The sequence below is a fragment of the Haliotis rufescens genome, unplaced genomic scaffold (assembly GCF_023055435.1).
Source record: "Haliotis rufescens isolate VD_foot unplaced genomic scaffold, xgHalRufe1.0.p SCAF_3, whole genome shotgun sequence".
NCBI lineage: Eukaryota > Metazoa > Mollusca > Gastropoda > Lepetellida > Haliotidae > Haliotis > Haliotis rufescens.
In genome coordinates this window covers 16,071,178-16,097,733 of record NW_025964001.1, presented here as the reverse complement: position 1 = coordinate 16,097,733, position 26,556 = coordinate 16,071,178, and the positions used below count along the sequence as shown (strand labels likewise).

The following is a 26,556-nucleotide window of genomic DNA, read 5'->3' as shown; positions in this document are numbered from 1 at the left end:
TGACACACATGACCCTTTGTTAATCATACGTGAATGTTCTGTTACGCCGCAGTCAGCGATAACCTCGCTATATCACAGCTACCTGTAAATAATTGAGTCTGGATCAGACAAACCGGTAGTAAATATTATGAGCAACGTTAAACGCCGTCCAGTACGATGACACACAATCACTCAGGCAACCAAATCTAACTAACCAATCATTTGAGCCGCCTCTTACAGCAAACATAACTACCATGGGCCAGTTGCACCCCGGATGTCACACGGGGTTATGTTTAGTCACGATCAGTGTTATCTGAATGCCTTGTATCAGTACAAAGAGAAAGCATTGTTTGTTTAGTGGACCGACTGCAATCCGGCAAAATGTATCTGAGGGTGGTTAAGACGTCGCAATAGCATAGGGCATTCGACGTCCTTGTGGGTATCTAATCCTTGCCATATTTTTGTGATGGGAGAACGTACTAACCATTGTGCTATCATATGTGAGTAGAGATCTTCGAAAAATTAAGTCTAGTGTCATTGTTCTTAAAAACATCAATAACAATTTCGCAATATTGACTATTTATTGAATATCATGGTATGTACAAACGTTAGGAAGGAGATAAAGGACATCAACGTCCGTGTAGGGAATCGAATCCTCGCCGAATTCGTGAAGGGAGAACGTTCCAACCATTGTCCTATCAATTGTGAGAAGTGTTCTTTAAAACATTAAGCCTAGTGTCATTGTACCGAAAAACAACATCAATAACAATTCCGCAATATTGGTCACGGAACACCAACGTTGCCACGACAACTATGACGCCGATGGAGCTATGCGAGTATGATTATTCTTTTAAACTTCAGTATATATGAAACATGTCATGGTATCCCAATTACGCTGATCGATGCTCATAATGTCAATCACTTGATTGTCTGGTCCAGACTTGATTATTTAGGGACCGCCGTCATATTGCTGAGTGCTGCGTTAAATAACAAACAAATGTCCCATTGAGGAAAAACATCATAATGGGGTATGGATTCTCATGTCACTGGGTTACAACCACACTACTTCTCTCAGACCTTTTCACATCCAATCACCTATAGCTGTATTTTCGAAGTGAGAAGAAAAGCAAAATACAATTCAATCCAGAAAACTTTATTTCATTGCATTGTTTTGGGAAACTGTAACAGCAATGTAAGATGTTCTCCATAACACGTCAGGATATGTAAATCAAGCATGTGAATACATGCCATCACCATCTGTTAGTATTCCACGAACCTATTCCTTGTATCCACATAAAATATATTGAAAATATGAATGTTTTAGTCTTTTCAACCTACAAAAGTAATTTCTAAGAGAAAGTTGCCTCGTTTCTCAACCCTTAGTTGGTTCAACATCTTATAGTTCACTAGAAATTGATTATTTGTTCTTTGAAACACACCAGCATATCGTTTTCTAACCTAAAAACATATTTCGGTGGTGGTGATTTGAGTAACACAAACGGAAGAAACACTAACGTTGCCAACAAGGCATTACTGTGTGAGTGAGTTTGGTTTAACGCTGCTATGAACAGTATTCCAGATATATCACGGAGTGAAATGTGGGAGGAAACCCAGAAGTGATGCAGGTCTTAAACCTTTACCACTTTGGTGAAACCCACGAGCATGAGTGTGGTACTGACAAACCTACAAACATACCAGGATTCAAACCCCAAGGGACATAACTCTGCACAACGAATTGCGTTTACTTAGACAACTGGCCCACCTGTGCCCCCACCTTCTTACTAAAGTAACAAAAAAGTTGTTGAAATATACTCTAGAAACTTATTACCAATCTTACCCTATTTAAAATTGTTGAAAATCGCAGCTCATTAGTCGTACATCGCCGAAAACAGGTGAAACCAGGATAGCTTTTGTGCCAGGACAGTGTTAAAAAATGATCGTATACTCATAAATATATAGCTAAGTATGTAAAGCAATCTCTTTTACTACGTACAAAGACCTGATATTATACGTAAGTAGTGTTTTCAATGTAAATTGCCTCAAATGTGTGTAAGTGTATGTTTATATAACTGAAATGTACATGGGCCTTTGGACCCCCATACATGATTAAAACATTCACGTGTTAATGTGGTCGGATGTCAAAGTTGCATCTGCATGATACAAGTAATCTGAAATAGTGGTATTTTGAGACTGTACTTCTAAACCTCCACTTATGTGATCCTATTGTCTTGACAAGAATATGTCAACCTAGTTCCGTAAACAGGAAGAAAAATAATACAATGGGTCTGTCATCATAACTATATTTTGGGACTTAACATTTACACATCCTGTGACGTGATTCCATTGTCCCCTCAACGCCTCTTTTTTTGAGAATATCCTGCTGGCTTGAACTTTATATTGAATATGCCATAGGGCTCTTCAGTCTATCCATCTACACAATACACCCTTCTTTCTTGCAATATCATCAATTCAATCATTTCAGTGTATTCCAAAAGAATACTCATTATTTGTTTATTTTTATAAATGATCATAAACTGTTACCGACCAGTTCGGTCTCAATTATTCTCTTAAAAGTATAGTTTATATTAGACATTTCTAATTGTCCGGTGCATTCCCTATTTTGACTTGTGAGTGAAGAGTTGGTTGATTACCCGCGGGATGTCCCCTTACATTATGTTAGGATCACTCATGAATCATGTACCCCGTCGCTGCTATTTCAACAAAACTATTTCTATAACCATAACAATCTATGATCCATTGTACGATTTAGACTACGTCATAACCATATGAATCACGATTAATTAGTATTGATACCAGGTGTTCTGCCTCACCGATGGCACCCGTCACAAACACACGCAAAGGCAAGTGTTCACCTGAACAAACACTGGCACATGTGGTACAGGTCAAAATAGGTAATTGCATCAGACATCACTTTGCATCAGACTTTAATAACTTTTGAGTCATATTAAGCACTTTGTATGTCAGGTTTCTATTTGGATTTTCAAATTGACCTACAACGCGTGTGACGTGTCTGGCAGATGTGGTGGCGGGTTAGTTACACTGTTGATATGTCACACTGATGCATCAAATCTGTGGGGTAGCCTAGAATCTGAAGCGTTAGCCTAAGCAAGAAACACTAAGCTACACTATGTGAAACCTAATCTATACTGCTGGTGTTAACTAATTCATTATACACAGCTGCATTATATTTCCTGAACCTGTTAGAAATGTATTTTATATAATCAACAACATCCCTTTGAAAATTGTTTTTCTAGTTATAAACATTACACATAATATTATTTCAATTTAAAAAACGTTTATTTGTGCATTCAAAAAAATGAAATACAGTAAACTACGTTTGTAACGAACACGCTTATAACGAACTGGCCGATATAGCGAACTTATTGTTTAGTCTCTGCCGGTTGTTGTACATATGCTGTATATACGCTTATAACGAATTATTACGAACTAAAATGAGTGGTCCCTTCGAGTTCGTTATAACCGTAGTTTACTGTATATTATATATAATGAAAATAAAAAGAAGCTATTCCTGCAAGGAGGAAAATCATATAACACTTATCGATGTCCAATCATATTACAAATCATGCATTATTCTCAGTTATCAAGACATAAGCTGCCATCAAATATCATAACACACCAGGAACAAATAAATCAGATTCATATGTGGACATAATAGGTTGTCAAAACGGAGCTATTACACCAATCAATAAGAGCTAACTGGTGTTTAGTAAAGAGTATAAATTGTGTACAAGTGCTACATAATAACATTTCTATATTTTGTCAATACTTAGGCATCAGAAATGTCCTTGGCAAGACTGTAAGCGTTTTTTTGATCATTTTCATCAGACCGATCATCACCTCCGGGATGTCCATGAAGATTTCCATCGTCTCGAAGAAGACACTTTGTGTTGTAGTAGTCGGCCTTGTCTCTTTCTTCGTCATCGACCTTAGTGGCGTGGTCGCAGGTGTCATCAGAACATCCTTCCGGTTGCCGTTTACTTGCAACATCATAAGCATCCTCTTCACATTCAGTGTTTGTCCTCTGAATGTGACTGTAAGTATCATCCACTTTGCTGGGATTCTTACACTGCTGTGCAGTGTCATAATCCCCCTCGTCCGCTGCCACGTGGTCGTACACCCCCGCGTCGGCATCAACTGTTCTGGGAGAGTCGTGCTGACCGAGCACATTGTACTGACCCTCCTCTAAGTTCTGACCACTCGCTACATCAGAGAGTAGTGTATCTGCGGTCGTGTTTTTCAGCCCAGTGGTCGCCTCTCCTGTCTGTGGAACACAGTTTGCAGTGTCGTAGTCTCCTGTGGACTCGTTACCTCTGTCAGGTCCCGAGAGGTGATTGTAGGGATTCCCGTGTGGCATAACCTTCTTCGAGTTGTCGGATTCTGACAACACGTTGTACTCATCCTCATCATTAATCTGAGAGGTGTTGATGTTGTTGTCATTGTGAGCATTGGGTCGGACTATCGACGTTGGAAACGTGGATGACGTGGATGTTCTATCTATGTCAGGAGGTGTTATGACTGAATATGTTTCATTTTCTGTTTGTGCCTGAACGGCTAATCCATAGGTGGTGTTTTCTGCGCCAGAAGTGAAGTGTATTGGTTGATTCCCACTTTTTGTCTTAAAGCACAGTTTCTTTTGCCTGAAACACCGAAGCATCAACATGAAGTTCAATCAATCAGAACAGCAATAAGTTCTGGGTGGTTAAATTTAGTTTCCTTGAACAACAATGGTGTTGCTATGAAGTCATTTCAGTTTCGAGACGCCAAACATCCCATGAAAGTTGAGAGGAATAATTTTGGATTCCCTTTAGTATATAGTACTATTTCATAGAATGAAACCTTTAGTCTTTTTCGTCCTTGATATTTTACAGATGAGGTATGTTTTCATGAAGCACGCCTCTCTTCTTACCTTCTCAATACGACGACTACAATGAGGATTGCCAGCACAAGCAGCACACATCCTATACCTAGTCCTATGAAGCCACCTTCAGGAAGATAAATACTACATATATACTCTGAATACATATTATATTGTCATCAAATCAAAGATACATTTGGTATGTCATCATGGAGATGATTACATTAAAAAGGGTTAATAGAACATCAGAAATGGTAAAAGTGTTTAACCTTTAAGATCAAGAACACAACACTGGCAAGTTCTAAGATGTTAATGAACGTTAATAATATGTTCAAAAACAACTTCTAGAGCTGCAATAATTCCCTATTTGGGCTTTAAATATCTTGCTATATCTATCCAATACAAGACCCTGTTAAAATTGTGGTCTACGTAAACAGTACAGCTTTCTCGACACTTGACGCTGAGAAAGAGGGATGGGTTGAAAGCTGCACTATTTTAAAGATATCCTTCTGTGCATGCACACGTGATGCCATGTTAGCACGATAATGGTGCTGGAAAATCATAATCCCTGCAATCCCTGTACAGCAATTTGAGGTGCCTTAGACGACTTGGTCACACATACTCCTTACTTGTCGTTGATTGTTTTGAAGTTTCGTCAGCTTTCTAGATCATAAGTATTCTCCACGCATTATTTCTAAAGTACTTTTAGGCCTGAAAGTGAATATTTCGACTGTTTTATACTATTGTATATATACTCACACGCAAAAGAAACGCAAGTGGTTTTAAGCAAATAGGTAACAAATAATGTAGTGAAGCCTGATGGTGTTATCAATATTTTTAGTTGCATTTTGGAAGCAACATAAAAAACGAATTACCAAAACGCACCATTTCAATGAATATGTGGGTATCATGCACCCAATTCTCGCGAAATGGAAAATGCACGAACTGTCACGAACTGTAGTGGGTATAAAACTGTGGCCGATTCTTGGACCTACCACTCCTTGGTCAACAATGCCACGCCTAACTCAAATTCAGAGAAACCAGGCTATGTATCGGACGTTTGGAAGCTGTAGAGTCTGTCCAAGATGTTGCCCGTCACTTCAACGTTAACATAACCACAATTTACCGTCTCCTGCATCGATACAATGCTACACAGACCACAGATAACCTTCCTCGGAGCGGTCGTCCTAGGGTCACCACACCTCGACAAGATCGGCAGATTACCCGTCAAGACCAGCGATATCCGTTCCTAACTGCAAGTGAAAGTGCTCGACAGACCATAGGAAAAACTCGACACATTAGCCGGAACACTGTGATCCGACGTCTTCGTTCGAGCAACCTCAGATGTCGCCGAACAGCACGTCGTCCTGTTCTCCAACCACGGCATCGACAAGCACGACTTCAGTGGGCACAGGGTCATCACAATTGGCGTCATCGTGAGTGGAGGCGTGTCATCTTCTCTGATGAAAGTCGCTTTTGTGTCTCCCATGCAGACGGAAGAGGCAGAATTTGGCGGCGTCGAGGTGATCGTTTCGCTGACAGAAACGTTGTGGAAAGGGATCCATGGGGTGGACCTAGCGTCATGATATGGGCAGGGATTGGACTTAATGCGAGACTTGTGCTTTCTGAATGTTGGGACACGGCGTCACTGCTCAGCGGTATATCGACCAAGTGATCAGACCCCACGTTGTTCCATCAACAACACATTTTCCAGCAGGACAACTCTCGTCCCCATGTTGCCAGAGCTACCATGGCCTTTCAGCAACAACACATCCGTGTTCTACCGTGACCAGCACTCAGCCCTGATCTGAACCCCATCGAACACTTTTGGGATGAGGTTCGAAGGCGTCTGCACAGTGTGCGCCCAGTCCCTACAACTGCCGATGAACTACGCACAGCTGCTCCTGAGGTGTGCAGGAGGATCCCTAGGGCCTTCACAAATCGTCTGATCCACTCAATGTACAGGAGATGTGTGGCAGTGATCAATGCTTATGGTGGTCACACCAGGTATTGACTGACATTTTGGGTATTGACCCGAAACTGTGCCCTTAACATTTGAAAAAAATAATGATGTTATCTGCCTTTTAATCCATTAAACTGTCTTCAGTCAAATTTTGTCAATCTTCTCCTATTAGTATTTCTTGTCTTTACTGTTGAAAATAAATAACATGTATACTGCATACTCGACTTGCGTTTCTTTTGCGTGTGAGTATATTATATGATAAAACATATGTATGATTATTTGTTAGCAGCGTTTGATACACACCTGCCTGGGGATTGCTCGAAGAGTTCATAGCATCTTTCCGTCCTGCAAGTGGTGTGGTAACTTCGGTAGAGTGGACGCCATCGGTTGTACCAACTCCTCCTTGTGGCTGTGATTTTGTTTCTGATGATGAGGATGTGTTAAAATGTGGAGTCATTGTGGGTGATTTGGTTGATAATGATGAGGATTGTGGTCATGATGTTGGTGTCATTGTGGTTGATGCTGTAGATATTTTTACTGGAGTGATCACAATGAACGATTAATAGATAACGAATCACAGTTTAATTTCAAATGAGGGAGGGTGTTGGTATCAACGCTGCTTTTACCATTATTACAGATATATTACAGCGAGAGAGACCACATTTAAGCGTCATATATTCATTTCTGTTATGCCTCAGAGTGAGATTGACCCATCAGAGAGCAGAACTACTGACCCCACATGAGCCCGTATACCGTCAGTAAAAATCCAAGATGGTTGTTACTGACCTTATATGAGACCGTATACCGTCAGTAACAGCCATCTTGGTTTTTTCAACAACAACCTCAGATATTTCACATGAAAATTCTGGTACAGAAATTCGTTATTCGACACTGTTTTGTGTTTTAATATCATTAGTTTTTATGTGCAAGGATGTTCATGTTTTTGGATCACGTTCGTGACTTTAATAAGATTATATAAAGTTAACATTAACAGCAAGGTTTGGCTTCTGAGGTTTGAAGAGTAGTCTCGCTTTGACCTTAACGTCTTAGGTTGTAAGTGGTAAGTTTTGAGTTTTAAGTTTTGACATGTGCGACAAAGATACCAAATAGTGTAAACTTTTCGGAATAATAAATTCGTTATGTCGTCTTTAGTTGCCGTATACGGTGTCATATTAGGTTAGCCTCGTCCAATATGTTTCTGCTAACCTAATATGACACCCTCAACTAAAGACGGCAACGGCAACTAAATACACCATAACTAATAGTATCCCTTTGGGAAATCGAAGCTTGGCATTCGGCGTGGCCGACCAACCACTAGGACATCCCTTCGGCGTCTTGTTTAAAAAATTATAAAAATAATAATTATTGAAACCTATAGCTGTGGCTGTCATAGCTATATGAGACTAAAGTCTGTTTCTAATTCATAATTACAGTTTCATGGTCACTTAACTTCAAAGTTTATAAACAACAACCAAAGTACACATCAGTTTGTTGATGATGAGTTTTAAAATGACAAGCACGCTTTCACTAAAGTACTAAGCATCTATGATCTCTATCACTACCGGTTTTCCTCCCACTTTACAACATGTTATATTCATTTTTAAAAATCTTAACGACCTTGACTATAATAAAAAATTCATGACCATAATTTAGGGAGCGAATTTGACCTTCAATATATAATACAAGTATTTCAAGGTTACATACAGCATATAAAAAAACTATGAAATCCTGTCCTGGTGTGGTAAAGAAACAACTAGTTTTTGAGAACACCAAAATATTTTACTTTGTTCAAAAACAAATCCTTTTAGAATTGTATATATTTCCATATCGTGACATCAAATCTCGATATGAATCTGTTAGATACATTACCCAGTTCGTGTTACGCCTATGTGAACAGAATATCTGACTCAACACTTGACCTTCAGTGAGTGAGTGAGATGGGTTCAACACCACTCTTGACACTTTTCAGAAATATGATGCATGTAAGCTTAAGTGATGTAAATTCAGGTTAGCCTGAAATCCACGAACACGATGATAGTAACGACAACACTAGAATCAAAATAAAGGCACATCTTCGATCCCATGATTATAGGATTCATGCCTGACTCAAGCTTGCAACACTGTAAAGCAAATTGCGGTACATTAGACGACTGGTTACACATGCGCCTTACTTGTCGCGGTTTGTTTTTAAATTTCGTTTAGCGTTATAGATCATATTTATTCTCAAAGGATTATATCTAACAGCAATTTTGGGCCTGAAAGTGGAAATATGTCAACTTTGATTCAAAATGGGTGAAATGGGACAAATGAGCTTAACTGATTTTGAGTAGCCGCAAACTAACATGTGCTTGTCTGGTTTCAGAGCCATTATGACAGGATGACTGAAGTAGAGAAGTGAACTTTACCATTTTCACATATGAACGTCCTATTTTCTGAACATGGCCTCCAGTAGAAACGCTTCATTCCATTCTTCTGCTTGTATACACTCAGACACATGGTGTCTGAAGACGAACTACTGGGATAGCCATCGTAGCTCAAAGCCTCCTTTCCTGAAAAGAATATTAGAATAGGGTATCGGCACATGCAGTAGCACAACCTTTCAGACAGATACAATACCATACATTTTACTTCATGTATAGGTAATGTCGCTGACGAAAGTGTATAGCATAGATTTAATAAAAGCTGAAGGACACCAAAATTATTGGCAAATGTAGGAACACCTTAATTGTATCAGATATATCTCCACTCCACCGAGACAAGTTGTTGTTTTTTGTAAAAGGACATGAAGACAAATAACCATTTGCCGGGAGTAACAACTTTTTAACGAATGCACTTGTTTTGGGGGACAGGCTGTCACACTTGTAATGTAATTATATATATTCAGTACACACACTCTCAGTTTATACTCTGAAAACCGTATAATAATAGTTTGCTTCTGGTAAAAACGAAGGTTTCAATCAATTCTCTTGAGCATCTTCTTTTGATAAAACGTTTTTATTCTTGGTGAAGGGGTGGATGTTTTCATGTCAGAGAGACAAGGATGAAGAAGCAAAATTCACACGAATATTCAAATTCAATTGATAATGACAACTTTATTTTCATTTGTGTTGTGATAACTCTATTAGCAATAAAGGTGAAATAAAATAATGCAATCTTATATTTAAGTAGCAATCTTACTGTTGTCAATGCTTGATGCAATGAGCTTGGACATGTGAACAATATGCAACAATTTTCAATAACCGCTGCTACAAATCTTCTTGAAATGATCTTGGTTTTCATACAAATCTGTCAAAACAATTTCGGATTAAAAAATGGACCAAATGGAACTTATTATGTATTGCGAGGAGTATGGTTTTCGCAAGTGAGTCGTTGTGATACATGATGAAGACAAATAACTGTCAGAAATGCATAATGCAAGAGTAGAGTCAGAACATGTTTCAAATACAGAGCAAAGATATATACTTTCGTGGGTAACGATATTGACCCATTTGAAATGTCGAATTATAAAATAATAGAAAATTTTATAATATTATTAAAGGTATCGGGTCGTGATCAGGTGTGACATCTTTCCGGTTCATTGTACTATCAAGTACAGAATTATGATCAAGGACCTGAGCAAAAATGATTGTTTCACTATATGGTCGTACTGTCTTTATCCATGTATCCTGAGAAAAAACAGCTTCGATCAAACTGAATAATTTTTCCAAAAGCCTCCGAAAGCCTCCAAGCTTTCTATATTGCTTCAGAGGGGGGTTTGTCCAAGTCAGGCACGGGACCCCAGTCGTCTAAAGTCCCGCTTTTATCTGTGCATAGCTGCGTCGTTTGGGCACGTCAGAAACCTATGATCATGAGTTCGAATACTAGTTCTCTAGGTTTGTTATCACCACATCCGTGCTCGTTGGTTTCACCAAAGGGGTAAACGTCTGAGACCTGCATTACTTCAGGCTTTCCTCCCACATTAAGCTGACACACCGTGATATAACTGAGCGTTAAACCCAAATCAATGACTTTAAAGTAAACCAATCAGCTTTTCTTATAGTCCAAATAGGGCTCCTACTAGACTATGTCCTTTGAACATTCTAGATGTCAATATGCAACACTAGACCCTGGGTCAATATCTATTCAAAGTGACACGAATGAATTGTGAGTTCTGATCCAGAAAGGAAATGAACCAACAACGCCGTTGGCCTCGTATTCGATATGATTTGAAAGAAACGTTCGATTAACACCTTAATGGTTCGCATGTAAACATATAATATGCGCTGTGCTGTAACCTTGTTTAAATCAATCGTGACATAACCCCAACTTTATGTCAATATCTAGTGTATGACCCTTACCGCTTATCCATTGCCTGTGTATATCTTTGTATAAGCCAATCCAGTATATTGTGGTCGTACTCGTGAGGCTAAGAAGAACGTTCTGAACAGCTGTATTAAGTTTAACCAAGTGGCATCTCCTGTCGGCATCATACCAGGACTTTTTCCAGCAATCTATGTATGTACGTGGACCTATAAAATAAAAAGACAACAATTGAAAAGTTTGATAAGAAAAGCTGGTGCAAGTTTCTTGCATGTATGGTTGTTTACAACTTTCTCTATGGTGGCCAAGAGGGGACAAGGCTGTCTCGCCTTCATTTACGACCGAGAGAAAGCGATGAAACCATAACACGAGACGAAAAGTGATAACACGAGCCGAGAAAGCGATATGTGTGTCGCTTTCTCGTCTCGTGCTGTCGCTTTATCGCGGTAAAGCAATATCCCCTCTTGGCCACCATAGGGATCGTAAGGGTTATGGGTCTCTATATCATAAAAGGTATATACCCAAAACAGCAGTAATTTATTGTTAAACCACACCTCGGTATCATTAAGGGGCTGACCATTTAATACACGGATATAAGGGTTGTGGGGGTGGGGGTCGCCATGATGTTGTTTTCTTTGTTTTGGGGGCTCGGGGTATGGGGGTAGTTTTGTTCATTAAAGAGAGCTGAGATTTTTTCCAGTAACATTTCAAATTATGCCTATCGAGGGAATGTTAAAAAATTGTATACACGAAGGTGATTTTAAAACAACCCACGGACTTATGCGTAAAACGTAATTGATTGAATTATAGCCCTATTTATGAGTTGTGTGGGACCATTGCGCCGTCAGCGCGTGGCGGGTCATGGCAATACTCTCTAGTTAAATCAGGTTAAAATCTAAATCTATACTATTCAAAAGAAGTTGAAGAACACCCGATTCACCCGATATGACTGGTTAATCAGCCATGGCTGAATGTATTCCAAAACACAGTCTTATAATTGTTTGTGTTCTTTAATCTGTTTAGAGTAGTAGAAAATGTTACAGTGTGAATGCCATAATACTGTTGTCCGTAAATATTCTTTTTGACATCACGACTGGGGACACTAGAAATGGGCTTAAAACTAGTAATTCCCATAACAGGGGCAATTAAGTTTCCCCAAAAATGCAAATTATCCGCCGACTTTCTGCGAAATACAGTAAAGTAACAGACTTTTCTGTTGTAGTGTATGTGATTGTTGCTAATGGACTACAATTCAAGAAAGTAAACACATGCGTGTATCCAAGCAAACCAAGAAAGCATTCTGTATCTATATCTAACAAAATTATCTACTACGAAAGGTTGAAAAGGTATTGTTTCTCTGCTGAAACATTGGCCTTCATGATTTGCCATGGGATGAACAATAGCATTAACATGCATTTTGTCATCACCATCAGTACGCGAAAAGCGTATCCTGCACCACCGATAACACCCCATCACAAGGACATGCAAAGGTCAGACAAGTGTTCAACTGAAGAAACACTGGGACGACACAGTGTACAATTTAAAATAGGGAATTGCATCGGACAGCATTCTGGACACTGATGCATCAAATTTGAAATTTCTTCCACCTTACTATGACGTTGATTAGGGTAACTCTGATCAAACAGCTTTTCAGCAAGAGTTGTGTAGCGCTTTTTGAAATTTTGTTAGAAAGAGCATGCTCGTTTGTACCCCAAAAGAAACCATGCGTCTTAAGTCCATAGATGGCTATCTAATTATGAGTGAGTGAGTATGGTTTTTATCTCAGTAAACTTGTGAACTCACAGTAAATTGTTTTCACTTTTGACAAATTCCTCTGAACGTTTGATGATACTGATGTAACTATATATGTGGTCACCACAATAAGTGAAGTTTGTTGTTTGGGAAGGCGGGGGACAAAGTTTAGAAAATCAAATGTTTGACAAAATTAAACTTCTTTCTTTTCTGAGATTACAAAATGTCAAGCAAATCCTTTAAGTTTTTGAGAATCCACATAGTATTAAATCAATTTAGCACAATTACTTGCTGTGAGCATAAAGAAAGTCCTTCCTTGATTGTTTAGAGATTATGGTTAATCTTTCAGACAGGGATTTGGTGGTACATTTGCTCTACCTTGCAATATATCTATCTTTGTATGGTTTATTTATGGATTGTTGGAACCTAGTACAAAAGAAGAATGGACATGTCTTCCGGTTTTAGAGCCAAGTCACGGTTTTAGAGTCCCTGGTGACAACATGGTAGTAGTGATTCAGTCAATAATAGGTTGCTAAGACAATGTGACCCGCAAGTGTAACATCCTCTCAACATACGCTGCTATGAACTACTCTACAATATATTCGTGAACATATTGAGATGGATAACATATTTTGTTCATGTGAATGACCGATATATTGTTTATTTTATTTTTGGGTCATTTTATTTGTTATCATCCAGAAAATGGTCTAAAATACATAACATTAAGGTTGTGACACATACCATGACAAGTATCAATGGAGATTAATCTTCTTGTGTGTGAAACGTAATGAAATCATACCTCTATCAATGCAGGCATAACATCTTTCTTTGTTTTGGCAATCTTCATATGTGCTGCTGTGTATGGAGAGGTCCCCATCCCGACGTATTGCATAAGCACAGTAATTATCTTCCTCTTGATCAAATTTAATGTTTTCTACAAAACATAAAGACAAATTATCAATCCAACATAAAGTTTAGTTCATTAGTCCGCTCTCTCACTTTGAATGAAGACTGACATGCTGATGGTAATGACACAATATAAAAGAATTACTATTTCGACACTGATCAAAATATAGTATGCGGCCTGTCACCACTGACCTTTCCACAATATGGAACTGAAGTGTGAAGGGAATGAACATTCAAAGATTCTGAAACAGTCCTGTGCCTCGTGCCACAAAATGATCTCAACTCTACGACGACCGCGTGTTTATGTTAAGTGTGGGTGTTATGAGAGTAGTAGGAAGTTTTAGTGGCTCAGAGATCCCAATTTTCAATTGCTCTACGCCAAAGAAAACCTCCACAAAACAAAGATATACCCTTGATAGTAAAACATGTGGATGTAGATTCCATGGTGATCAGAAATGTCAGGAAATATAAGATAAGTGTCAAATGAAATAAATTATTAATGGCACCAAGACCTGGTAACGAACAAGATAACGTTGTCTGTGTCAGGGGTCTAGGAACCGATCAGAGCATGAATAGCATTATTTCAACAATTACATGGATGGTATGATATCAATGCAGTACATACCTAGCCTATATACTGACATCCCTTGGACGTTTCCACACTTTTCGCCCAAGTTTCCTGGACACGTGTTCTCAGGTGTAATCGAAGTTGTAGTGCTGTATCCTACTTTTAGACAGTAGCACGTGGTTCCCTGTAAATGCGCACAAAGGTAGATGTAATGTCATAATCATTCAGTGTTGCCATGAGTATTTACGCTACATTTGCATGGCATCAAAACAAAACTGTATGGCGAACGTACTGCGCTCATATAAGCAAAGGGAAGATAAGTTACGGTCTATTTCACCTCGTCTCTAAACATAATAGATTAAACAATGAAAACATAAACAAATTGTTATAATATCTATATTTTCATCGGGGTCTCAGGCCTCTGGAAATGATAAAACCTTGGATAGGATTGGGCTTCAGTGATCCTTGAGGCCTAAAAAACTTGTTTTATCATCATAGTACGTTTATGAGTAAGTGAGTTGAGTTTATTGCCGCTTTGAAGAGTAGTTATATCACAGCGTTCTTTTTTGGAATATGGTGGTTTATGTATTGAATGAGAGTGTCCAAGCTATATAACGGCGATCTGAAAATAATCGAGTCTGCACCAGACAATCCAGTGATTGATATCATGAGCCTCGATCCACGCAATTGGAATACGATGACATCTATCAACCTAGTCAGCGAGCCTGACCACCCGATCCCGTTAGTCGTCTCTTGCGATAAGCATGGATTGCTGAAGACCTATTCTAACCCGGATCTTCACGGGTCGTGATGAGAGTGAGTGAGTCTGGTCATAACACAGTGTTTAATGTGTGAGATAAATCTCAACAGATGACGGCTTTAGAAAATTACTACTTCATCTCAGACGGATACAGTGCTGACAAACAAAGGATCATAACCAGGGCGAATATCGGATTCCAATTCTGCTAGCATGCGAGACGCTTCTCTGCAGAGAGAGTCGCGTCGTCTTAGACAACAGGGCTACCACTCACATTGCACTTGAATTAAATTAATACATATTCCGAGCAGTAGTATATGCAGTATCACGGAAGGTGCCATACTACATGTTGCATATATTTCAAATGATGAACTTGGTGAACCTACCTTCATGCCTACTGAATCTTCTGGGCTGCAGTGAAGATGGCACTTCCATACCGAGTTATCAAGAAATTCTACCATTGACTCTGCTGTCACACTCCCCAGGGGAAGGAAGCCAGCATAGGTGTACAGGGGACTGGAATCTTCTGTATGTGAACAATTGAAGGTAATGAACGTGTAAGAAAGCTTTACTGTTCCTACTTCAGGTGTACTGCTATGACAAATCACATACTTCTAATGAGGACATTAACATCATGTATGCTTGTGTGTGATTGTCTTTAACCAATCAAAATTAAACGTTATTGTAATAGTGTAAGGTGTGGCCAGTAGGCCGATATTTTCAATTGCCCTTATTGTACCTGTCCAAAGCCAGGCTAAGTACTGCATGGCACCTATCCAGTAGTCGGTGGCGGGCTGTAGACGGTTCAGAAGGTCTAGTGGAATGTCCTCTGAGCCTGGTGTGTACAACCTGCCTTCTCTCACATTGCATCGGCTTTGTGCCTCCCACCAGTTGCTTGGTTGATCCATAATGCGTATTCGAGAAGTTTCTACAAATTGATTTTCAGAGAGTGAATTGTTTGATAGGCATTACTAAGAAGTTGACGGATGACAAAGTAGACACAATTTATGGATAACAACTTATTTAATTCCTGTAAGGCGACGTTTCGGTATAGATCCTACCTTCACGTCTTGCTTGACAACGGTATAAGAATCTATACCGAAACGTCGCCTTTTCAGTAAATAAGGAAGTTGTTATCCATAAAGTATCTCTACCCGTCAACTTCTAAGTAATGCCTATCAAACAGTTCAAATCAAAGGACCCAAAACATAATAACTTTCGTTTTGACCTTACATATTGTAGAATTCCTATACAATCGTGTTTGGCAGTAATTAAGGAAGTTGTTATCCATAAATTGTGTCTACTTTGTTTCAGAAAGTGATTAAGTATAGCAGCATAATTCGGATATCAATTTTAACTAGCACTCCTTTCTCTTGTATGTCTCTTCCAAATATGTTTAGATTTCGTCAATTATGTCTCCGTTATTAAAAGGGAAATTAAAATAAAAGTGTTTGTACATCTTCATCCATTGTTCAAACCATTGTTTTCTACCGTGCATTGTGACAACACACGCATGACGTCATGCTAACATCAAGTGCCCTCAGTACGTGTTCACATAATAATAGCATGTGATAGCTTTACACAAGTATACGTAGAGATGCAGGTGTACCTGGTTGCCGCTGATGACTAACGGCTGTGTGATTATATAAGAAGCACAGGGTTAGTAAAACACGCGTGACACATAAACGCAATATAGCGACAAGAGAGAATATATGTCCTAAATATCATATTCACTTTTCAGGAGTATTTGTCACTTATATCCTCGCACCCAAACCAAAGACGTTACGATTAATCTGTTAATACCTACTAAAGGCTGCCATCATAGCTTTATAAAGAACATAAATTCGAACGCCATCACAATCAAGAGTCGATCATTTTACCCTGAAATCTGCACGATTTGTCTCTAAAATAGTTACCGATTGATCTCGCGAAACATCAAGTATAAACAGAGTTATTGCGGACGTTAATGTTTCAAGCAGCAGGCCTTTATACAGGTGAGCCCGTGTCTGAAGACATAATATCATACCAAGTTTTATACATAGGGGACAGTTTGTTAGGATCTTAATGCAATGAGAACTTACGTATTCAAATTAAGCATATCAACAATCAGAGCGGGCGTGACTCTGCGAATATTATGTTCAGACTAGGGAGATAAATCATGCATATCTATCTTCAGTAGTGTATTGTAAATTTCGAAGTGTTGTCATTTTGGCATCGATGCATACAGCATGCATAATTACAACTTGCAGCATTCGCTTGATGGGGTGGTATAAACCAAGAAAGTATCATCATATAGTGATTACAATAAATGTCAAAACTTTCATTGTTAACTTCATTGAAAATAATGTTCAAGAGTCAACACGACCCGGCTACCTCCTTTACGAGTTATACGTCCTGCTTCCACCGAGGGGGAACGAGCAATCGTTGATCACCGAAAATACATGTAGTTCTAAATGTTCATCTGGGCATAACAGAAGCAGTGTTATATTATCTAGGTAAAGAGTACTTACGTATTCCCCGGCATATGACAGCTCCCCAACAGACGAACAGCCATGTAAAAAACATATCCGACACTCACTGAGTGCACGGAGTAACTGCATACAGTAGTGTGTCGCCTACAAGGAAGTTTAATTCACTCACAACTGTCGTAGTCAACAGAGCCAGGAAAAATGAAAAAAAAATAATTGTGTTTATGACTGCACTTATGACTCTACACAGGCAGCCAAATAATCAACACAGGCATCCAAATATTCCACACAGACAACCAAATACTGCACAAAGGCAACCAAATACTCCAAACAGGCAACCAAATACTGATACTGCACACAGGCAACCAAATACTGCACAAAGGCAACCAAAAACTCCAAACAGGCAACTGAATACTTTACACAGGCAACCAAATACTGCACACAAGCAGCTAAATAATCCACACCGGCAACCAAATACTCCACACAGCGACAAAACACTGCTCACAGGCAACAAATACTGCACACAGACAACCAAATACTCCACACAGCGACAAAACACTGCTCACAGGCATGGATAGAAGAAGGAAGACGTTATACATATGTGTGTGTGTGTGTGTGTGTGTGTTTCTGTCTGTGTTTGTCTATGTCTATGTCCCGAATGTCAGTGTCTTTATCTGTGTCTATGTCTGAGTGTCTGTGTTTATGTATATGCCGTGTGCCTGAGCGGCTGTGTATGTGTCTATGTATGAGTGGCTGTGTTTATGTCTATATCTGTGCCTGAGTGTCTGTGTCTGTGTCCGTGTCTATGTCTGAGTGGCTGTGTTTATGGTGTATGTCTATGCCGTGTGCCTGAGCGGATGTGTATGTGTCTATGTATGAGTGGATGTGTTTATGTCTATGTCTGTGCCTGAGCGGATGTGTCTGTGTCTATGTCTGAGTGGTTGTGTCTATGTATGAGTGGATGTGTTTATGTCTATGTCGGTGCCTGAGTGGCTTTGTCTGTGTCTATGTCTGAGTGGTTGTGTCTATGTATGAGTGGATGTGTTTATGTCTTTGTCGGTGCCTGAGTGGCTTTGTCTGTGTCTATGTCTGAGTGGTTGTGTCTGCGTCTATGTTTGAGTGCCTGTGTCTATGTCTGTGCCTGAGTGTATGTGTTTTTGTCTGTTTCAGTGTCTGAGTGGCGGTCTGTGTCTGTGTCGGTGTATGTGTCTGAGTGTCTGTGTCTGTGTCTTTGTCTATGTGTGTACCCGAGACACTGTGGCTGTTTCTGTGTCTTTGTCCGTGTCTAAGTATGTGCCTGAGACGCTGTGGCTGTTTCTGTGTCTATGTATGTGCCTGAGTGGATGTGTCTTTGTCTGTTTAAGTGTCTGGGTGGCTGTGGCTGTGGCTGTGGCTGTCGCTGTGGCTCTCTCTGTGTGTCTGTGTTCTTGTCTATGGCTGTACCTGAGTGGTTCTGGTTGTTTCTATGTCTGTGCCTGTGTCTATGTCTGAGTGTATGTGTCTTTGTCTGTTTCAGTGTCTGGGTGGCTGTGGCTGTGGCTATGTCTCTTTCTCTGTGTCTGTGCCTATGTCTGTGCCTGAGTAGGTGTGTCTGTGCCTATGTCTGTACCTGTGTCTATGTATGTGTCTGTGTCTATGTCTATGTCTGAGTGTATGTGTCTTTGTCTGTTTCAGTGTCTGGGTGGCTGTGGCTGTGGCTATGTCTCTTTCTCTGTGTATGTGCCTTTGTCTGTGCCTGTGTCTATGTCTGTGACTGTGTCTATGTCTCTGTCTGACTGTATGTGTCTTTGTCTGTTTCAGTGTCTGGGTGGTTGTGTCTATGTCTAGGTCTGAGTGTCTGTGTCTATGTCTGTGCCTGAGTGTATGTGTCTTTGTCTGTTCAGTGTTTTGGTGGCTGTGTCTGTATCTGCGTCTCTTTCTCTGTGTATGTGTTCTTGTCTATGTCTGTACCTGAGTGGTTCTGGCTGTGTCTATGTCTGTGCCCTAGTGTATGTGTCTTTGTATGGGTCTGGGTCTGTGCCTGTGTCTATGTTTGTGTCTGTGTCTATGTCTGTACCTGAGTTTCTGTGTCTGTGTCTATGTCTGTGCCCGAATGGCTCTGGCTGTGCCTATGTTTGTGACTGAGTGTGTCTATGTCTGTGCCTGTGTCTATGTGCCTTTGTGTATGTGTCTTTGTCTATTTCAGTGTCTGGGTCAATGTGGCTGTGGCTGTGTGTGTGTCTCTCTCTCTCTCTCTGTGTCAGTCTGTGTCTATGTCTGTGCCTGTGTGTATGTGTCTTTGTCAGTTTCAGTGTCTGGGCGGCTGTGCCTGTGGCTGTGGCTGTGGCTGTGGCTCTTTCTCTTTCTCTGTGTCTGTTTCTGTGTCTATGTCTGTGCCTGGGTGTATGTGTCTTTGTCTATTTCAGTGTCTGGGTGGGGTTGTTGTGCCTGTGTCTCTTTCTTTGTGTCTGTGTCTGAGTGTCTGTGCCTGTGTCTATGTCTGTGCGTGAGTGGCTGTGTCTGTGTCTGAGTGTCTGTGTCTATGGCTGTGCCTGAATGGCTCTGCCTGTGTCTTTGTCTGTGCGTGAGCGGCTCTGGCTGTGTCTATGTCTATGCGTCAACTTGAACTTCAGTATTTAGTCGTTCAGTAGAGTGATGATATTCATGTGGGGCTCAGCAAAGTTGTTTTGTATACGTATGACTCAACCAGGAACAGATATGAGAATACAATTCTATATGGGAAACGTATCTGCGCAATGACGCCCATTCACGTGACCCTGTGTGAGTCATAAGTGAATGTTCTTTTGCGCCGCAGTCAGCGATAACCTCACTATATCACAGCTACCTGTAAATAATTGAAACTGGATAAGAGTAGCCGTGGTTGTGCGTATGTCTGTGTCTATGTCTGTGCCTGAGTGGCTGTGTCTATGTCTGTGCCTGAGTGGCTGTGTCTGTACTTCAATATGTAGTCGTTCAGTCGGGTGACGATATGCATGTAGGGCTCGGGGTAAAATTCAGCAAAGTTTGTTTGTCCACTTGTGACTCAACCAGGAACAGATATGAGAATAGTTGAAAACAAGAAGCACAGTAAACACAACTCTATATGGGAAACTTATCTCTTCAATGACACACATGCCCCTTTGTTAATCATACGTGAATGTTCTGTTACGTCGCAGTCAGCGATAACCTCGCTATATCACAGCTACCTGTAAATAATTGAGTCTGGATCAGACAAACCGGTAGTAAATATTATGAACAATGTTAAACGCCGTCCAGTGAGATGACACACAATCACTCAGGCAACCAAATCTAACTAACCAATCATTTGAGCCGCCTCTTACAGCAAACATAACTACCATGGGCCAGTTGCACCCCGGATGTCACACGGGTTATGTTTAATCACGATCAGTGTTATCTGAATGCCTTGTATCAGTACAAAGAGAAAGCATTGTTTGTTTAGTGGACCGACTGCAATATGGCAAAATGTATCTGAGGGTGGTTAAGACGTCGCAATAGCTTTACAGAGTTGCATCCTTTTACCGTGCCAGGATCCGCTGTTCGAGTATCAGAGTCGCTCAAATTATGACCTATGACCTGCATCCTTTTTTTCTATGTAGTTAGTTGTGAATGGTGTAGTTCGTACAGTCTTGTCATATTCACACGCTTCTCCCTGCGATCACAGAGAACTCCCATCAAAACGACGTTGCGCCCAATTCTCTCAGGACTCAACTGTAGTTAAGAACCCGAAAATGTTATTTGTGCGGCAAATCGTCTTGACACTGTTTAGTAATTTACGAATACCATTGAATCAATTACAGGTTCCTTTATTCAAATATTCAGCTCGTCATTTTTAGCGTGTCTGATGTGTCAACAACGAGTAGAAGTATTTCCAAGATTGTAGTGCGCTTCCAGTACCATATTCGAGGTCTGTCTTTATCGAATTGGGCGTATTTATACAAAACAGTACAAAACTGCAATATTCACTCACCCACTCATTCATTTCTTCTTAAAATGATCGGCTATATTTTTCTTCATGATTCTAAACGCTGACACGCTTCTGTAAACAGCTGGCGACTACTGAACAAGCCTAAAAGTGTATTACACTATACACTGAACAAGCCTAATAGTGTATTACACTATACACTGAACAAGCCTAATAGTGTATTACAGCTACACTGAACAAGCCTAATAGTGTTGTACACAATACACTGAACAAGCCTAAAAGTGTATTACACTATACACTGAACAAGTCTAATAGTGTATTACACTATACACTGAACAAGCCTAATAGTGTATTACACTATACACTGAACAAGCCTAATAGTGTATTACACTATACACTGAACAAGCCTAATAGTGTTGTACACAATACACTGAACAAGCCTAATAGTGTATTACACTATACACTGAACAAGTCTAATAGTGTATTACACTATACACTGAACAAGCCTAATAGTGGTTAACAGCTACACTGAACAAACCTAATAGTGTTGTACACAATACACTGAACAAGCCTAATAGTGTATAACACTATACACTGAACAAGTCTAAGAGTGTTTTACACTCTACACTGAACAAGCCTAATAGTGCATTACGCTATACACTGAACAAGCCTTATCGTGTAGTACATTAAACGTCGTATCCCAATTGCGTTGATCAATGCTGAATGCATCAATCACAAGATTATCTGGTCCAGACTCGTTATTTACAGACCGCCGTCATGTTGCTGGAATATTGCTGAGTGCGGCGTTAAACAACAAACAACCAACAAACACTATTTGCAAATTGTTTTCGATCCCGGCCGTTAAAATATCGTACTTGTTGTTGCCATCCATCCATCCATCCATCCATCCAGACAGACAGACAGACAGACACACACACACACACACACACACCACTTCACGTGTCAGTTGAAGTAAACTACCGGGCAAAAGAAAGTTTTCACCAACTTCACTTGACCAAACACCGAGAACAAAAGGCATATGTGAGACTTATGATAATTAATTTATGAACAGAAATCATTTTCCATGAATTAGAATGAAAATGCCGATATTGCATTCTCTGCAATACACAAAGAAAGGGTCAAGGGGTCAAATTTAATAATTACACAAATCAGAGTTCATTGAAAAAGTGCATGAAGAGTCCATTAATGACACAGTAGTCAGGTAACACGTCATCAACAGCGAGTGTGACCACCCTGGACATCCATGCACGCCAACACATGCATCCTCATTGACGTCGTCAGTCGGAGGATAACGTCAACAGGAATCCTGTTCCATAAGTTCAATAGAGTCTATTGAAGTTCCTGTCGCTTCGCTGGAGGCGGTACATGTCTCAGCTGACGATCAAGATGATCCCAGATATGTTCAATGGGGTTCATGTCTGGAGAACAAGGTGGCCAGGACAATACGTTGACGTTAACGTTGTTCAGGTAGTCTTGAACAATTCGGGCGGTGTGAGGCCTTGCGTTGTCTTGTGGCAAAATTAATCCTCTTGGCTGATGTTGAATAAAGGGCACCACAACAGGTCTCAACACTTCATCCCTGTATCGCTGAGCATTCAGGTTTCCTCGGATGATAACCAGCCGTGTTGTAATCTGGCCACACATGCCACCCCATACCATGACGCCTCCACTTCCAAACAGCTGAACTTCTCTAATGCAGTTTGGCGCCAGTCGCTCTCCCCTTCGTCGAAAAACTCGAAGACAGAACCGACTTTCATCTGTAAAGAGCACTCTCGCCCAGTCACGTCGCTGCCCAATGCAGTCTGCGTTGACGGTGTAGACGGAAGGTTCGGTAGGGTCGTATACCAGCCGTACTAAGTCGTCGAAGGACTGTTCGTCTGCTGATGGCATGCCCTAGTGCTGTTGTCGCCGTTGACGTCGCCGTCACACATCTGTTTCGGAGGTGAATCTGCCGGATGTAGCGATCGTCGGCCGGTGTTGTCACTCTCGGTCTTCCCGATCTTGGCCGGTCTAGAGTCTGTCCTATCTGTTGGTAGTGGATTATCGACTTGCTTGCTGGGAGCAGTTGAAGGTTCTGGCTATCAGACGTTGAATAGCCCCCATATTGGCCACACCGATCGCTCTGTCTCGTTTTGCTTGTGTAAGTCTGGGCATATTCTTGGTGGTTTTTTGCTTACTTGAATGCCTGCTCTGTCCAACGTCGGTATTTATGCCACAATCACGCAGGTGCATTTGGACCAATGTCTCACGTTTTGCACGTTTTCAACAATGCATGATTTAGAAAGCTGCGTTCGAAAATCTGCGTTGTGGTGGTGGTCATGTTGCATTTGGGCGAATGTTTTCTGCGGGGGTTCAAACCTGTACCAGCCTTTTTCTTTTTATACAACTATTTTTAAAGTGAAAACTTTCTTTTGCCCGGTAGTTTATAAATGACAGAACACCAAAAGAAAGTTAAAGAAATAATTTATTAGGAAGTGAAAATAATCAAAAGCAAAACAAATTACATTATTCCCACTAAATTCTAAGTACCTAATCCTATTACTCTACTACTAATACTAAATACAAACCTAATAATAATGCTGATACTAACCTAATACTAATGCTTCTATTACACTTCTACCAAAATATTACACTCTTAATACTACTACTAAGACTCCACCACTAATACTAACACTAATACTAAGACTAACCACTAATACTATCCACTAAACTACACACTAACCTATACTCTGATACTACTAATTACATATCTACACAAACAAATGCTAGTACAATACATAATACAAGTTCAGGTTTCACACAATGTTTCAGGTCACACTTTAACTGTTGATGATTTACATATACAAGGTATTTTGTCTAAAAACAAAATTTAGGGTTGGTCTACATGTATTATGACAACACAGGCAGGTTCATGATAATATGTACTCATTCAAGAAGTGTCGTTTATGACAAAAGTTGTGTTGATCTCGTCATAGTTGGTACAGTTGTCCACCATGACAAAAGAGTTCATAGACTTAGGTCGAGGTATTGTCTACAACAGTTCATATTGTGAGATATAGTATCCGTCACAACACTTTCATACCCTACCTCGATGACAACATCCTCGCTTGTCACGTCAGACGGTCTCCTGTTGTATATCTGGGCGGTTACTCGTTTATCCCCAGGTAGAGACATGCTCGATGACCTACTGTAGATCTAATCCGACTACTCCACCGTGGGACCATGGGACCATGCAGCACTATGAACGGTTTTTAAGTGCAAGGTTTTAGATTGTCTGGCATCTGCGTCAATCGAACAGTGACAGTTCAAAGACATGCCAAGATAAACAGAAATTCAAAGAAACAACGTCATAGGCCGCTTGCAGGCAGGGGAATCCCGATGAGCTGTCGCCACGGTTTTCAGTGTAGCGCCCAGCACCATCACAAGGCTATGGGGCCGGTTTCAACAGCATGGGTCAACACATGATCGGCCAAGGTCGGGACGACCAAGAGTAACAACCCCCGCCAAAGATCGCTACATCCGACTGCGCCACCTACGTCAAAGGACGACCACAGCCACCTCAACCGCATCCCAAATACCCGGACTGCGCAGAATCTCCGACCAGACCATACAAAACCGTTTAAGAACAGTCCTGTTCGACGCGTCATATTGAGTCAACAACATCGTCAACAACGACTGTATTGGTGTCGTCAACACAGGGTATGGCCTCAACTGCGATGGAGAGATGTCTGGTTCAGCGACGAATCAAGATTTCTCCTCCGTCGAGGGGATGGAAGAGCACGGGTCTACATACGTCGGGGAGAACGTTACGCCGGAGACTACGTACAGGAAGTGGAAAGGTTTGGTAGGGGTTGCGTTATGATGTTGGCGACTATCTCTCATCATGGCTCGACAGGTTTGGTCCATATCCAGAGCAATCTTACGATACATCAACGACATCCTCCTACCACACGTCCCCCCAATTGCAGCCAACGGCAACGGTGTATTCCAGCAGGACAACGCTCGCATACAGCACGGATCACAAGAGCCTGTCTACACAACAACAACAACGTTCTCCCCAGGCGTTCCAGATCCCCGGATTTAACCAGATATTACACCTGTGGGATGAATTGAATAGACTGCTACGCCGACGTCAACTACAACCCCAGACGTTGCAGCAGTTGGCTTTTGCGTTGCAGGCCGGGTGGGCTACCATTCCCCAGGATGTGATTCGCATACTCGTCTCTTCCATGGCCGCTATCGATTCCAACGGGAGACATTCACGTTATTGATGGTAGCTGACCTTCACCTTGGGCTTTTCCTATGCACCGATAACTGAGATAACTACAATCGCCAAGTGTTCTCTCTACAATGTTTTGGCTCAATACCCTGAACGGTTCCTCGTATAAATGCATTTTCCTAACTCACACAAATCTGGCTTTGCGTTTCTTTTTTTTAAAAAGTATGTGTATGTAGGTTATTGTAAGTATTCCTGTGTGCCCTACGCCTCTTGGATTTCAGACTCATCAATAATCTGAGGGGTGTTGATGTAGGTGTTGTCACTGTGAGTATTGGGTTGGACCATCGCCGTTGCTCCATCAGTTGTGTCCGGATGTGTTATGACTGAATATGTTCCGTCTTCTGTTTGTGTGTGAGGGGCTAAACCGCAGTAGGTGCTTTCTGCGGCTGAAGTGACGTGTATTGGCCGATTCCCACCTTTTGTCTCAAAACACAGTTTCTTTTGTCTGAAACACCGAAGTGTCAACACGAAAATCGGTGTGGCAGAAAAACATTGTATTCTGGGTTGTGAAATTTCTTTTCCTTTAACAACATTGTTGTTGCTTAGGGAACGACCATTCAGTATTCTCTATTGAGTTTATCGAAATGCATAATTTGTCCCCGAAGATTATTGAACATTATGCTTCAGACTGTAGCAAAATAACAATTGCCTGCCTCAACGTTGTTGCCATAAAAATTCTGGCCCATAGTTCTACACCCCGGCCCCGACCCCGGGCCCCCAGAATATCAAATGGTCCGTCCTTTAG

At 40.7% G+C, this 26,556-nt stretch overlaps 1 protein-coding gene across 1 annotated transcript; it reads right to left on the bottom strand.

Annotated features, from left to right (window-relative positions):
* Nucleotides 1–1,765: 1,765 nt before the first annotated feature.
* On the bottom strand, nucleotides 1,766–17,780 carry LOC124111950. Its single transcript, XM_048403353.1, has 10 exons — nucleotides 17,632–17,780; nucleotides 15,861–16,049; nucleotides 15,508–15,647; nucleotides 14,422–14,548; nucleotides 13,690–13,824; nucleotides 11,177–11,347; nucleotides 9,245–9,388; nucleotides 7,143–7,262; nucleotides 4,928–5,003; nucleotides 1,766–4,658 (listed from the first exon to the last, which is right to left on the bottom strand). The coding sequence occupies exons 1-10, from the start codon at nucleotides 17,684–17,686 to the stop codon at nucleotides 3,788–3,790; spliced, it is 2,028 nt and encodes a 675-aa protein (XP_048259310.1). The 5' UTR covers nucleotides 17,687–17,780; the 3' UTR covers nucleotides 1,766–3,787.
* Nucleotides 17,781–26,556: the final 8,776 nt, after the last annotated feature.